The sequence below is a fragment of the Daphnia carinata genome, chromosome 7, assembly GCF_022539665.2.
Source record: "Daphnia carinata strain CSIRO-1 chromosome 7, CSIRO_AGI_Dcar_HiC_V3, whole genome shotgun sequence".
Classification (NCBI taxonomy): Eukaryota; Metazoa; Arthropoda; class Branchiopoda; order Diplostraca; family Daphniidae; genus Daphnia; species Daphnia carinata.
The window spans coordinates 7,489,202-7,505,391 of record NC_081337.1 but is presented as its reverse complement, the minus strand read 5'-3'; the positions used below and the strand labels follow the sequence as shown (position 1 = coordinate 7,505,391).

At 42.6% G+C, this 16,190-nt stretch overlaps 1 protein-coding gene across 1 annotated transcript; it reads left to right on the top strand.

Moving 5' to 3' along the window:
* Positions 1-3,935: 3,935 nt before the first annotated feature.
* Positions 3,936-14,841, top strand: LOC130688465 (growth arrest-specific protein 1-like). The gene is made up of 7 exons (XM_057511453.2): positions 3,936-4,671; positions 7,918-8,247; positions 8,933-9,049; positions 9,421-9,524; positions 9,650-9,788; positions 9,867-10,541; positions 13,891-14,841. Exons 2-6 carry the CDS (start codon positions 7,918-7,920, stop codon positions 10,338-10,340), a joined length of 1,164 nt encoding a protein of 387 aa, XP_057367436.1. The 5' UTR covers positions 3,936-4,671; the 3' UTR covers positions 10,341-10,541; positions 13,891-14,841.
* The last annotated feature ends 1,349 nt before the right edge of the window (positions 14,842-16,190 follow it).

Genomic DNA, 16,190 nt, shown 5'->3' with positions numbered 1-16,190 from the left:
AATCTTTCGTTCGCTTGTTCGATAGGCTAGACGTGAAATGACAGATGGTTCTCCCTTTCTGCAAGTACAACCGCAGTAAACGACTTGCCTCCTGCTGTCAATGGGTTTGTTAGAGTGAAGGGAAAGGCACGTGGTTTCGAGGAGGTCATTTCAACGGGAATTCACACGAAGGTGTCACACCGATTTGGTAGACACCTTGGCTTGTTTTGCTTGTCTGTCTCATCCGCTTTGGATCTAAACGCTGAGAGGTAAAAGACCTTCAAGGGGACGCAGCGATGGGGAACAGAAACAAGAATAAGAAAGGGACAGGGTTCAGTGTGTCCTCATTTGCAAAGTACTCGCGTCTTTACCCACAATGATACCTGGAAAAAAAAACTGACAGTCACAAGTTCCATCAAACAGCGGGGAAGATTGAGAGCGGGCACTCAGGCATATGGAAGTTTGCAGACTAAAGAGGTGGACAGTAAGTAGTTTGAGCACTCAATTAGCTGGCCGATTTCGAGCAGAAAATGAAAGAAAAAGGGAAATGCGTTTCTTTTCTTTTCAGTATGGGTTTAGGGACGATGTGCGCTTTCCATCTGACCCATACGAAACACTATACAAAACATATAGAGATACACAAGCTATCCAGCTGAGCAGGGAAGAAAAGCCGATTTAAACCACGAGTTTCAGGTATGTGTTCCAGGAAAATAGGGTGAGGAAAAAAAAAAACAACTTTCTATAAGATTCTGTACTTTGTTAATTGTAGATTTTGTTCGTTTTCCCTCCCCGCTCAAACAAGTCCATGAATCGGCCGTCGGTTTCAGCTGATCCGTCGTTTCAATATGGAAAATTGTTTAAACGAGGCCTTATAGCAGTCGCAGCAAAGCAGGTAGAGGGATTCTGTTCTTCCCCTCAATTTATTTTCATTTTTTTGTCGTTTCTCGTTGTGCTTGCATGCACTCCAATCTGACGTTGTAAAAAAAAAAAAAAAAAATTCTATTTTCGAACCAAACGAAAAGGGCTGCCAACTGACCATACCGAGGTCTTTTGAAGAAAACAAAATACGACCCATTGCTTCTTTGCGCGCTACCATCAACGAAAGTACTTAATAAGGCATTTGCATTTTAATACGAGCCCGAATGGCTCATTTATGGTCGTCCATGCACAGAGCGATCAATTGTCTGGAGACTATTATAAAACCGTTTCGGTTGAGATTAGATAGCTGTGTGACAGATTGGTGTACAGGGACGAATGAAAAACACATTCGCCGCGCGGCTCTGTAGCGGTCAACATTAAATTGCCAGCCGCTTTTTCTTGTTTTATTTTTTGGTTTTCCCTTTTTTTTTTTTTTTTATTGGGCTTGTCACCATATTTGCCTGGGCATAAAACCACTTCATTTCCATTTGCGCAGCACGTAGAAAACTACAACTATGGCAGCCGAATGGGATGTATGATATTAACTGCTTCGTCGTTCCGGATGCGATAGCGTCCGCGACAAGGGACAGCTATCAAACTCTGCTTATTCAGTTTTACTTTTTATTTTTGTTCAATTTTTTACAACAGCGCTGAGCTTTTATACACGTGTAGTTTTTTTAGTTTTTTTAGTTTTTCTATTATATATGCGTATATATAATATATTTTTTCCTATTTGCGTCTTTGGAAGGCACAGACTGTTCCCATCTCCTGTTTCAACTGTATACGCACTTGGAGCCAACCAACCCTAGAGAAATAAAAAACGGGTAAGGGTAAATTTAAATAATAATTTTGAAAAAAAAAAAAAAAAAGATGGAAAGAGTTGAATACTAAGAAGAGCCCGCAAGCCAAGCAGAACTTGACGATAACATACCGTGTGTCATGGCCTCCTTTTTTTTTTTTCTTCTATCCCTCCATTGTTTTGCTGTTTTTTTTTAAGTTTTCTTTCTTTTTTTTTCGTTCTTGATTATATTTCGGTTCAAACTTATGGTAGAGGGTTGTAAGTGGATCTTGTCGTTAAAGGAGGGGCGGTTTATGCTTGGTGGCTCTTAAATCTTCAGATGTCTTTATCAGCGGCCGTCCACTGTAGTGGGCTCTGCCAACTGTTATCTCGGAGGGCCAGGAAAAAAAAAAAATAAGAAGAAGGGGACGTTTTTATTTTTTCCGCTTTCTTTCTTCTACGCCGTGCTGCCGAAGAAAATCCTCCGAGAGACCAGTGCGGGGCTATTCTCTTTTCCTTAGCTCGCGCAGTCACTTCTATCCACGCTGTATTTTTGTTTATATAGATGCGCGTCGCCTTGCATCTTTATCATCGGCAGCCATTCAAGCGGAGGACAATGTCGGATTGTCTGGTAGTCGTTGGCCTACAGCATGATGTGGGCCTTCTTCCTTCACCACGACTAAATCCGTCGAACGGGAGGCTGAGATTCTGATTACTTTGTCACACACAAAACACAAAATACCGTGAAATCCGTTGATGGTTTAAAACGACGAATTCGTTTTTGTTCTACAAGAGAAGAAGGATTCAAGCTGGCGCCTTTTGTGCTGCGTAGATTTCACGGCGCCTTGTCCACAAAGTGGCGCGGCAAACCATCGGAAAGGGCTTTAATGAAGTCTTCAAACTGACGGTGGGTTTGTTCAGTGCATTAACTATCTCGCAATCGCACGACCTTGTCTTCGGTCCCCATCGTTTTTCCAACACAGATTAAACGCTTGGAAAAAAAATGAAGAGAGGGAAATAACGCAGGTAGAGTCCAAGTCAAGATCGTATCTGCGTACTTGATTCATCACCCTTTCTGTTGTTCGTTAAATTACAAAAACGAAGTAGACAACAACAGCGAAATAAATAAAGGGAAACCTTTTTGTAAAGAGTAACCAAGCGCTTTATTTATTTTGATCATTATTTTTCTTTTTATGATCGTTATTTTTTTTTACTTTAAAAAAAAAGAGTGGATACAACCAGAAATGCAACCTTCTGGCCTTCCAGTAAAACTAGTTTGTTTTTTTTTTCCATTTGGGTAGGATGAAAAAAAAAAGGGAGAAAAAATGGAAATCATAATAATAAACAAGATGTGGTTGTTCCTTTTTCTCGTTGTTGTAACGTTGTTCATCCATGGATCTCTAACTTGAACGGCAGCACGAAATGAGTTCTCAGCACGAAATGATGGCCACTGTTGCTGCTGGCTACTGCGCTAGAGGGGGGGCCAGCTAGATATATAGGCTCTTGTCAGACAAATTCTTCATTTGGGCAAAGATGAGGAGGAAAACTTAAATTGTCTTTTCAAATCAAAAGGCGATGGGCTTCGTTTGCCGACATGCTCAACATGCCACTTCGCGCAATTCCGCCCCGGAATGGTATCGTAAAAAGGGCAAAAATAAATCAAGTCAATCCGCAATTCATTTTCAGTGATGACTAGTCAGCTGTCAGTGAACCACTTTCGCATGATGCGAAGTCAACAAGCCCAAAGATACAGGACGTGTGACACAAATAACCCACAATCAGTTGTTCCAGCGCGAAGTCCGCTTGCCTTTTTGTACGCGTGATTACTCGGCAATTCAGCCATGGCAACAGGTATTCCCGCTTGTGTCATGTAATGATGATGCGTTCCGTTGCTATTAAGCCAAGAAATACGATGCGAAAGCGGATGTTTTGCGCGCTCTACTCAACGACTTGTTCTTGATGGAGAGTATGATCGTTCGCCGGAGCGAAACACCGAGTACGCGGCTAGTGCTTTCTTGTACCCGACCGTCTCGAATCGAAAAGAGCTAGTTCAAAAAAATAAAATAAAAAAATAAAAAGCTTGAGGGCTCGAAACGAAGAAGAAAGAAGAAAAAGAAGAAGGAGAAGGAGAAGAAGAAGAAAAGGTTTTCTCTCTTTCCATTGGCACTGCTGTACGCTGTACGGAGTGTGCACTATATATACAGCACTCTCTGCTGGCCAACTGCTGGTAGATAAAAACTGTTGTCTCTTAGGTTCCTCCTCCAGCCCCTTCTTGTACCAAAAAGGGACCCACTTGTCTGTGGTAGCGCTCAGTCTTTGCCAAGATACTGAGTGGCTCGCTACTCGGCTTCACCGTGAACCAGTGGACGGGCGGCCGCTCTACGTTGACTCTCGTTTATACATCACCAAATATTGACCGATTGAACACACAAACACGCGAAGAATCAACACGAAACAGAAGTCACATTTGTGTCTCTAGACTTTTGTCTATTTACCTGTTGACTGATACAAGCTGGTCGCTACCAGCTTTGTACTGTATAGCTTGGCTGTTTGTGCGAGTGAAATTGCAGGGGACCATCGGTCCGTTTCTTTCGTGTTTTGTTTGAACGAAAAACATCATTGACATTGTTGTCTTTTTTCGTCGTGTTGTAGTGTATCTTGTTGCGCGCTGGATGTCAGACGATCAGCGATATCCGCCGCAAAATTCAAGAGCTAGGGCCATCCCGTGTTGAAGATGGCAGCAACAGCAGCTGCGACCATCTGCAGCTCGTTGACTTGAAGCAGCCCAGTGTAAAAAAAGAAAGAGAAAAAAAAAAAGCTCTGCGTACATAAACAAACTTCTCAAAGACAGTGAGAGAGATCTCAACGGAGAAGCACAAAAAAAAAACCGTTGCCTTGCTCTCTTTTTTTTCCGTTGTTGTTGGAGCGGGAGCTGTTGTTTTTCTTCGCCAGGGCCAAGTGTCTTCCAGCCTCTCTGCGAGCTCAGCGCTCTCATCGTAAGTGTGACTTTTTTTTTTTCTTCTCTTTGCTTATTCTTTTCAAACCTCATGCGCGTATGTTTCCATAAAACCGTAAAATGTGTCGAGACTCTTGTTAGAGGTTACGTAACTGTAACAGCTTGCGTCGACACTGTCTGTGTTTTGCTGGGCACATTCGGACAGTTACCGACGGCAAAAGACTCGGGATTCGCGACCAGATTCGAAAGAAGATCTGGCGGATGGTGCAAAGACATCTGCTCTATTTGCAGGGCAGAGGGTAGAAGAAGAAGAAGAAAACGTGTAACGTATAGTCAAGTTAACCCTGTAACGACCTAGCGTTCGACTTGTCAAGAGGTGTCGGCTGTCTTAGAGGTTATTTCTACTAGATCCGATTTCAAGTTCGTTTTTTTTTTCTCTCTCTCTTTTTCTCGACACTAATCCATCGACCCGCTACTCTTTTCCTGTAGTCACTGACACCCGAAACGCCAAGGTGTTTTCATTGCTTGCCAACAGCGCCGAACCAAGGTCTTGAAAAAAAAAGAAAAAAAATGATGGAGAGCGAAGTCGATTCGGTAGACGGGCCGCGCGTCGCGCCCACCGCCGATCCGTCTTTCCTTCTTTGACGGCTGGCTGTAGAGGGCGGCTCATCTAAGATAATGCCAACATGGTCTTCTAATTGACATACGTGAAAAGTTATAACGTACTGGTATAGAACTTGTAGGAAGTACAAGCGGGGCCACTTGATCGATCGATCGATGGCCAATCAAAACGCCCTGTTTTCGTATTCCCGCATGAAGGCCCTACTTCCCCCGTCACGGTTTCAAATGCACGACACAGACCCCTGATGGCTTTAGAAATTCAGGTAGAAATCGATTGATTGGGAGAGATCGGCCACTATCCTTTTTTTTTTCGTGTGTACTCATTGCCAATTGTCGATGATGTGTAATGGGCAAACGGGACGCGAGGCAAGAAGATAAATAATCAAAACAACAAGGCCAAAGGGGACACTGTTTATCTCGTCACGTCTACGCAAACCAATGATGCAGTCGAGTGAAATCGTGCTCTCAGTTGAACTGCTCCGGAAGTTCTGGCGTCTCTTGACTGTTTACAATAAACAACAAACCCCACCAGATAAAAAAAAAAAAAAAAAATACTAAAGTAGAAAATGTGTTTAAAAGAAAAGAAAAACGCATGAACGACACACTTCAGAGACAAAAATGGAAACGACAAAGACGAAGGGCAGATAATTTTGTAATATATATATATATATTTTTTTTGGAAGTTCCAAACGCGTCCCATTTTCAGCGCGTTTAGGTTGCAGCATCAACGCTTTCCCAGCCGTACCCCCTTGTTTATTTGATTCTTATTATTTTTTTTATTGCGTTTTACTATTCCCTGTCTTTTCGTGTTTCGGTTCTCACCAGGGCCTTGCCCAAAACTCCACATTTTAAAATACTATGTGTCTATAATTTTTGTTTTTCTTTTTCCCCCGTGAAGTCGGTTTTTTTTTTCTTGTGTTGTTGTTACCTTCACAATCTCGGTCTGTGTATGGGACTGTTGGATCAGGGTAGACCTGTCAGGAAAGAAAAAAATGGAATGCCAGCAGCGGGGCAGTTGAGACAAGAGGAACCCAGGTGCCTTCCTGGGGCTCGTCTATGGAACAAACATACCTGCGTTTTTTTGTTGTTTTTTTTTAGGTTCTTTGGGGTTGTTTGGACCGCGTGTAAAGCTATAAGGTACAGCCGTAGCAATAGCCTATACTAGACTTAGTTATATGCAGTAAAGTGTAGACTGAACAGAGAAACTTTGAATATCACTCGCTGCCGCCTTGTTTGGCTATGGAAAGATTTCGACCCTTTTATATATATATTTTTTTTTTTACAGAGAGGGTTTTTCCGCCTCCTTTTTTTTATTCTGTTTCTCCCTCCATTTCTTCCCCCCCTTTTTTTTTAAAAAAAAAAGGAAAGGCTATAACGAATAATAAAAGAGGAATAAGGAAAGAAATAGAAGGGGAGAGAAGAAAAGAAAATAAATGGTGAATGACGACGACGACCGGTGCCTGCCCATTAAAACTTCAATTTCAGTTGTATCTTTGCACGGAGGAGAAGTAAAAAGAAATAAAATATATAAATAAAAAAGAAAAAGGGAATAGAAGAAAAGAAACAACAGCTGTCGGAGGTATATGAAATTGAGTTGTCCGAGGGAAACGGAGGCGATAAATCTTGGGCCAACCGAGCGGCACTTCTCGATCTCTACATCGTCCCGAAAAAAGGGAAAAAAAAACAGGAAAAAGGGGGGCAAAAAAATAAAATAAATAATCGTAGTAATAAAAAATGATAAAGAAACAAATACAAAAAAAAAACTACAGCAAGTGCGTAGAATTCCTTTTCAAAATCCAACTGTGCGCACGGCTGCGATAAGCGAATCAAACGAACGGAAAGAAGGCGGAAAAAGAAAACAACCTAGCCGAGAAAGAGAGAGAGCGGTCGTGTTTCACTTGATTGAACTAGAAGTGCTGCTCCTTCAGGTTCTCTGACAAAGCGAAAAAGGGGGGGGGGGGGGATGTGTGTGTGTATACAGTATATATACGCCAAGTGAAAAAAAAGGGGGCGTTAAACATAAAAAGATTATAGCGACCCATTGGATAACTGGACAAGGACTGGCCGAGAGCGGTAATATAAGGTCGGACGCCGCTGCTTGAACCAAGTCATTAAAACCGCAAGAGCAGAGAGAAAAAGAAAAAAAAAAAAAACAAAAAAAAACACGCCGGGGTATTGAAGACATATTTTTTAAAAGGGGGGGATGCCAAGAGAGATGGAAGAAACTATATAAAAAAAATTTCGAAGGAAAAAAAAAATAGAAGACGAAAGAGAAGAAGTAAAAAGAAAAAGAAAAAAAAAATCATGGAAGGTGTAGTCAAAGAAGCCGCCGCGGTAAAGCGAATCACTTGCGTCGATCAGGGCGGATTGTGTTTCCCCCGGTGTAAAAGAGGCGGAAGATGCGCCAAAAGAAAGAGGAAAAAATAGGAGCCCTATTATCTTTCCCAAGATGAGACTTGACGGTTGCACCTACAAATTGCTGCATCGGGCAGAAACCAAATCATGAGTCACCTTATTCCAGTCACGTAAAACCATCCAAGTTTTTGAACGACGAGAAGTCGGGATTTTTAGAAAAATTGCGAACGCAATTGTTTTGATCTAGAAAAGAAATGCTAAAACATTGTATTTCATCGTGGTCTTATTTTGATTGATTTGCGCAATTTAGATGAGGTGGGTGACGGCGCCCTACCGGACCATAATCGGGACGGTGCTCTTACTAACGATAGTGGTAGCCGTTGTGACGGCTTCGCAAGAATCTCGTTCGAATCGACGTAACGGAGCCAAAGGCAAGAGACGGAACCGATCGACCACGACGACCTCTTCGCCATTTGAATTCCAAAATGAGACGGCCAGTTCTTTCTTCGACGGCGACGACGAAGAAGATGTCGAAGCGGCGGCTCAACACCAACAAGATCAACCACCCGGCGGAGTGGAAACATGTGAAGTGGCCCGGCTCAAGTGCGCTTATCGCGTCGGATGCGGCATGGCTCTCCAGGTAGGATTCCAACATTTTTCATCCACATTGTTTTCTTTTGATTTTTATTTCTCTCTGCGCTTTGGAATGTGAGGGAGAGGCAACAGTTTTCGTGCTTCTCACGATGTGAGTGATGGGCTTAAAGAAAAAACCATTGCACAGTCCCGCTGCGATACAGTCGAACAGCGCTAATTGGATGCTTGTAAAAAAAAAAAAAAGAACAGTGAAACGCTGAGCGGCAGCGTCTTGTATATGTAGCGGGGGCTGACTTGGATGATCGCGTACGCTGTTGAGCGTGCACACTCCCCTATTACACAAGCAGGTGTAATTGTACTTTGGCGTTTTGAATGCTTTTTGAACACCGTTATCGAGTCTGTGCTGGATGCCAATTGTACCCGGTTACAGCCGATACATCTTCGTCATTTTCTTCTCTTCTTTTTTTTTTTTTTCTCATTTCAAAATTTGGTTTGAGGCAGTTTGAGGTCGTCCCCTTACTTATCCGTGTTTCACTGCGCAACGCCTTCGAATGTATTTATGTATGAATTGTGTACTGTACAATTGTGTACATGGACATGCATATGCTGTATGTTACCTGCGTGGCAGTGTTGAATTTCAATTTCAATCATCATCGTCATCTTTCTTTCCTTTGCTTTTCTTTTTGTTTTATTTTTAATTTTTTGTTTTCTCCCCTTCGGCTGCCGTATAGAATTACATGGTGGGATGTTCGGACGTGATTACGGGGTCTTCGCAACGCTGCTCCGACCACTGCCGAAACTCGCTGATAGCCCTGACCAGCACCGAGGAAGGAGAAGCTCTCATGAAGGTTCGTGAAGCACGATTGTTTTGTTTTTTTTTGTTTTGTTTTTTTCATTCTCTTTGTTTCTCCACTTTTTCCTATCCGTACGCACCTATTAGTGCCCACTTTCCAATCTCTCGTAATATTTTGTTGAGTGCCGAAGAAAAGGGATAAAAAATAATAATAATAACAACAACACATGTAAACGTAAAAGCAAAACCAAAAGGCAAAAGAATCGTTACGTAAATAAATAAAATAATAGTTAAACGAATAGCAGAACCGAGCAAGAGAGAAAATGAATTTTTTCATTCTTTCGAGTTTCAGTTCTCATGGAATGATAGCTAATAACTATACAACTAACGTTATGATTTTTACTTGTTCTTTTAATTTTTTATTAGTGCAAATGCGGAGATACGTTTTGCAAAGATGCCAAACGACGCATCGACATCTGCCGTAGCGCCGTATTACGCGCTACGCACAACAGCACCACCGTATCATGCAGGTAACCAACCGACATCTAATCATCACACATTTCTTCTTCTGCCTTTTTTTTTTGCCTCCTTTCTTGCTGTTTCATCAAACAATGAATCAGCATTAAATATTTGTTGATCATCGACTGTTGAACAGTGTGGCCCAGTGGATTTGCATGGCCGATCCTCTCTGTTCCACGGCGCTCGAGTACTACAACCGATTCTGCCGTTCCATGTTCGCTGGGAAAAAGTGCACGCTCCGTTGTAAGAACTCCATATCAATCCTGCGACGACAGGTTGGATCTTGCAAAATCTATTCAAAATCATTTCTTGTTTTCGTTTCATATTTATGAAACTGTTTGATTTGGCAATAGGAAAAGGCGGCCAAATTGAGTACTTGCGTGTGCGATGGATCTGAGGACTACGACTGCCCGTCCATCCTGGACAACATGGATCGCTTATGTTTTCACAAAATGCGTCCGTCGACGACGTCGGTGACGGTCGCCACCGTACCACATCACCAAGAAACAACGGCGGAGGGGGGCGGGCTAGGGGTGGAGGAGCGCAACGACACCAGCAGCAGCATCACCAGCGGCAGCGGCGACCGCGACCGGACAGGGCACGGCGGCCACCACCCCGGCCATCAGCCCCACTCCCCGAAAACACGACCACATCACCCTCACCATCCGGTACACGGCACGGAAGGCATCGAAACCAACGAGGTCGAACTCATACCTCACCCGCCACCGACCCGTCTGCCTAGTCGAGCCGCTTCCTCGCCCTCCGGTTCATTTTCATCGCTCGCCTTAACGGCCGTCTTCTCGCTGACAGCCCGCCTCTTGCTTTAAGCTTTCATATCATCGAGCCCAGTTGTTTTCTTCTTCTTTTCTTTTTTTTTTTTTACATTTTGAATTTGAGTGTTTCTTTATCGGCCGCTGCTATTGTTGAAACCGCCAGCTTCGTCTGACCCAGCATCGCCGTAATGGAAAACAAAAGACAGTGACTCATCGATCGGTGACCCCCGCCTTCAGCTGGAAAAAAAAAATATGGTAAGCGAAGCTTTATTCTTATTCGTAGCTGGTTAGTTTGAATTTTTTTTTTTTGTTATACCTTAGTCACCACACTTGGTCGTCAATGTCTTTGGCACAGGTAGCGAGAGAGTAGAAACGAACAAAATTCCTTTATCTGAACTGCATTGCGTTAACTTTTGATGAGAAAGATGTGCACGGCCTTTAAAAAAAAAAACGAAAGAGACGAAGAACTCCATGAATGGTGCTCTTCGTGTCTTCCCAGAAATCTTTTTTGGCTACAGGGCAATATCATATGGCGCCGCCAAAGACGAGTAAAACGGTAGACTCGCAGCCAAGCCGAACCCGACATTCTCAAGGTTCAGAAATGCTTTTAACTTTCTTTTTAGGGAGTTCAATAAATCTTTCAACGCTAGAGAAAGAACGGCAACACAGCCCGCTTCCCTTTTTTTCTTTTCTTCATCATTCCGTGATTGTTACGAGCCTTCTTTATTGTGCGTTGAATATGTATATTGCCGTTGAAAGGGACGTAGCACAGGCAATTAGCCCGGGCTAGTGTTATTGCGTTTTTGCTCTCACCGCGAATGGCGAAGGCGTCGTTTCTGAAGCGTCGGGGGGAGGCGAGACGGGGCCGCCTCGTTGACCATCGAGCCGTCAACGTGTAAACCGTCATAAAAATAACAACATACAGAAGTGAGAGAGCGAGCGGAGAAAAGGAAACGATAAGAAGATACAAGGCACAAAATTTACGTTCAAATAATAAAGTGCAAGAAGAGTAAAAAAAAAAAAAAAAAAAAAAAAAAAAAAAAGGAAATTTAGTGTATGGAAAAAAAGAAAAACCGCAGCCAAGACGATGCCCTGCCTGGGAGCGATCGAATGGTCGATGAAGATATAAAAATGAAACGACAGCTGGCCAGTTGGAATGGCCGCTGTGATTGCACCTGACGGCGGGAAACAATTTTTAAATGCTAGTGCAGGTTTTTTTTTTTCATTGAGGCACTTCGTTTTCTCGCCCCGTAGGTGCCTATGCTCTTTCTCTACGTACCCTATCGTTTTTATTTCATGTGTTTTTTTTTTTTGTGTGTGTGTGTGTGTAGGGAAGGGGGGGGGGGGTTATTTTGTCGGAACACTTGTTATTATTCTATCCGTGAGTGAATGAATGATAAAGAGAAGATGATGGCTTCCATCATTTTTGACTGTCGTCGTTCACTTGTTTTTTTTTTTTTTATTCTTCCGCTAACGAGAGATCATTCAACTTGTCTGATAAGCGATGCGCTTTATTACATTCTGTGCATAAACGAGAAATTATCCCTTCTTGCCCGTCCCCTACTCTCTTTAAGGGCGTGGATAACCTTTCTGAAGTTTCGACGTTCATCCCGTGCTATTGCCTCTTCCACTTAGAATTATGTTTTCCACTTAACTTTTTCGCTGATGGCAAGTCAGGGTATCTATTATTTTTAATTTTTCGATTATGGACTTGATTGTGGTGATGCACGCAATTCTTGCGTTGGCAAATGGCTCTGGCCAGTTTAGAAATTCAATCCGTGAATTAGCCAAAGGACATTTAAAGAATTTTTAGCAAACACAAAAAAAGGGCCAGAGCTGAGTCACCGAACCCATGTACCTGAGGATACGGGTGATTACGGTTCAGCCCTATTGTTGATGAAGAGTCAACTGATGACGCTTGTAGAGCAACGATTCAAAGTGACAGGAAGTGAAAACGCCAGATGTTTATGGCCAGTATTATTATTTTTTTTATTTAACTATTGTCATCTTGAATGGCTTGGCTAGGGCTCACAACCCACTTGTAGGTTTTGATCTAAAGAAAACCGCGTTTGGTGGCCTATTCTCACCAGTCGTTTGTCCAAAAAAGAGGGTGACGAGAGTTTAAGAAAAGACCCCCCAGTTGAACGTCGATGACGTGCTCCACATGGAGATAAAATATAAAGCGCTGTCAAAACTTTTCGGGTTTCCCTATTTTTGTTGTTATTGTTCCGTGCCGCTGACGCAAGTATTTCACGATTTCAATTTTATAAAACGCTTATTCGCTTGAGTTGTGCCTTCGTTTCCCCACTTTGCATGTCGCTCTCTCTCTTTCTCGGTAGTTTTCATTCAACCGATCTATTGGGTAATCGCTGTATGGCATCTGTTCGTCGGACGCTGATGCAATCAGGATTGAGAGTCGGATTCCCTATTTGTCTCGCTGTCCCCTTTTTTCTTTCAGTGCCTTCACAGTACCTTTAGCTGTTCTGCATAATTGGATGCCCCTATATAGAAAGGCTAAGGTGGAGTTCTCTTGTTTCCCTCTGTTTTCTTATTTATTTTTTTTTTCTCGGGCGGTTACCACTTGTGTTTTTATAAGGAGATGATGAAGATACAAGTGGATTTTTTGGTTGTTCGACCACAAATTTTCTCCGACACGGCGTGGCCCGATGCATGGCAACGTCACAAGACAGAGATCGATTCCATTCCACACCTACCGTAAATTGGGACTTGTTCCTTTCAAAGATAGGATCACCATCGTTATACACTGTCGTCCTATTCGTTATTCCTTCGAAGATGTCGCTTTCTCCGACTGTATCGATTCATTTCGACTGAAACTCCTGCCATTTAGGGTGTGTACACAAATGACGGTCGAAATGGGCAGCCACTAAATGCTTAAGAAAGTAATGCCAAAATACGGGTCACACGGCTACCGCGTCGTCTTGTTCATTTCAACGCTGTAGAAATTGTCGGACGACTATTGTGATGGCTCTTCTTCTTGTGCTGCGGTATCAAAAGGCAACGATCGCCATGTTTGTTGCTTTAGCTCGTTTCTTTGGAAATGCCAACGTCTGGGCGCACTCTGTGACGCATCTCAGCGATAAACAGATCAAGATGGAAAGACGTTGCAGCGCCATGCAGAGAGCCGAAAAGACTTCTGAAGCGCTTCCCCATGGTCTTGAAACATCTTGGCTATGCAGTCACCTCGTTTGATGGCCACTAGCACTATTTCGAAGAACGAAGACCGAAGGGGAAGTCATACACACACAAACTTACGTGGGAAATTATCTTCAACATTCAACACGCATTCGTAGTCTCTATACAGATAACCTGGTTGCCAAGAATGTGCGCCCGGCCGACAGAGTTGCGCGTCATCTTTCGCTATGCGTCCGGATTTTTGCTTTTGTTCTTTTACCGAAGAGTTTATTTCTCACGAAGCCTCTTTCAATTTGTTTACCTATGGTTATGGTTCTAAATGAAACATAGGACGATGTAGAAACTTGTAGCGTTCGGTGGATTTCAATTGGTTTTGCATTCTTAATTGTATTATAGGCAATCTTTCACGACGACATCCACTAATTTGTTTGATTTTATTTGATTTTATTAGAAGTTGACTGACGCAAGCCTGGCCGGAATCATTCAATGGATCGACTTCAACGACGACGATGAAACAGCGCACAACATGGAAGGGAAATAACAAATAGATGGCCTGTTGCGTGATGTGTTTCTTATATATATATATACGTGTGTGTGCGTTTGTGTTATCCATGTCGAACATAAGGACGTGAACAGTCTGGCCAGTTGTACACTATCTATCGATCGCAAACCAGATTGGTTTGTAGAAACAAACGTGTTCGAGAGACAGCGCAGAAAATGTTTTCGATTTCAAAGGTTTTGGCCACCATTTTGTTTTTTAACGATTGATCCTGACTCCAACTGTGATATATAGCCCGTCTGTTAGCGAACAAAATACCGTGACCGACATACTACTTAACGACAAAATACGACATATGTGTTGCCCAGTGTAGCCAGAGAAACACGGTCAGCTATGAATTCTATACGACGATCATTTGCCCACTCTTGCGCGGACCTCGTTTATGACTGCAAATGAATTATGCTACGCTTGATGCTATTACATAATGAATTTTATTGTTTCATTTGAACCTTTTTTTTTTTTTTTTCGTACAGACTATAAATAATTCAGGTTACTATGTACATAATGAAACTGTAGTGCATGACGCGTGTAAAATCGTGACGAAACGAAATTGACAGGCAAATTTATCGTGCCAATAGCCAATATAATTTACTGTAATGACTCGCTGCTATATAAAATGTTTTACATCACGCCCAACCAACGTGATGACTTTCAGAAGCTATGCACAATCTTCTAAGACTTTGGTGAATCAAACATTGACATATGCTGTATTTCAATCCTTCAGTGTTCACAGAGTACAATCGTGTAGACCATGTCCTATTGCTACAATGCTTTGATTGTCTTAGCCTCTCTTCACTGAGTTCGAAATCACGTTTTTTTTTAAGATGGAATACATTTATCTATTAGCAAAACCTTGTTTTCGTTATGCTGATACACATCAGGTCGTTTGTTTCAACAACGACACACAGAATAATGTCTTTGAGTTTCAAAGAAAGTTGGCCAAACAAAAACAAAAAAAAAAAAAAAAAAATAGACGGCCATATATAGGCATCAGTGCTACTCCATCCGTGAACAAACAGATGATTACGATGGGACAGAACAAGAAATCGGCTTAACATCTCGCTGGCAGTGTAATCGTGCTCAAAGAGTTAGAAAGCGAGCGAAATCCAATGTGACTCGTCGTTTTTATTTGCTTATTTTCTTTTCTTTTCTTTTCGTGTGTGTCTGTGTGCGTGTGAGAGGACGTTCGTATAGCCAGGTGGAAGACAAGTATGGTCTCTTTTTTTCTTCGTCTTCATAATCACGACTGTTGTTACTTACAGCCGTGCTGCTGAGCTATAGCAAAAACGAGAGACGAGAAAGATTTGAAGCCACTGATGGATACCCTAAGACATTTCCAACAGTGCGGGTGGTCTTTTGGCTGTCGTATTGCGGTCTCAGTCCCGAGAATTTCGAATAAGATGCATTTCGTTTCTTGGTTTTTTTTTTCTCCTTCTTTCTATTATTCTCTTTGAATACTGTACGTGCACGCAAGCTGCTACAACCCATTTGATCTCTCTGTCTGACGCGCCTTGGCTAACACCATTCACAGGGGGGGCTCAGACCCACTTATGTGTGAAACGCTCGTTGATGACGACTTCCATTCAAGTTCCAATCAAGCGCCTGTAAATGGGCTGCTGTGATTATGTTAGCCGATCACCATTACGAACGTTCTATTCAACGCTATTTCAGTTCCTTCAGGGTACAGAAGAATATCGTGATCATCGTCTGTTGAAAAATGTTTCTCCTTTCTTGTTTCTCATCGTCGCAGATAAGATTAATCGTAAATCACGCACATCGCCTCCCCGCAAGTTTTTTTCTTTTTGCTGGAGAGACCTAACCGATAGCACGGCCCGCTTGAAGCAGCAAGTAACGGCCCCCCAAAAAGAGGAGGATGTTGTTGCTTGAATAGGACAACATTTAATGGGTATAGCCGTCAGAGCGAATCCGATTTGCAGATGACGGACAGTGACCACATACCAAGCGTTTTGTGTTGTGTATATACAATATCCTTACAATGCTATAGGCTACGCATGCTGATGAATGGAAATGGAATAGAGCCGCCGCAACCCCACCCTATTCACGGCCGGGGTTCGACTGCCAGCCGAAAAAAAAAAACATATTTCTTGTAAGACTTGGACCTCTTTCCTTAGTGAAGGCGCCTAACATCATACAAGGGAGGAAGTAAAAAAAAAAGAGACAAGAGTAGTGGT

Coding starts and splice junctions, on each gene's coding strand:
- LOC130688465 (XM_057511453.2), top strand. CDS start 7,918: ATGAGGTGGGTGACGGCGCCCTACCGGACCATAATCGGGACGGTGCTC. Junction 8,248..8,932: donor GATGCGGCATGGCTCTCCAG/GTAGGATTCCAA, acceptor GCTGCCGTATAG/AATTACATGGTGGGATGTTC. Junction 9,789..9,866: donor TATCAATCCTGCGACGACAG/GTTGGATCTTGC, acceptor ATTTGGCAATAG/GAAAAGGCGGCCAAATTGAG.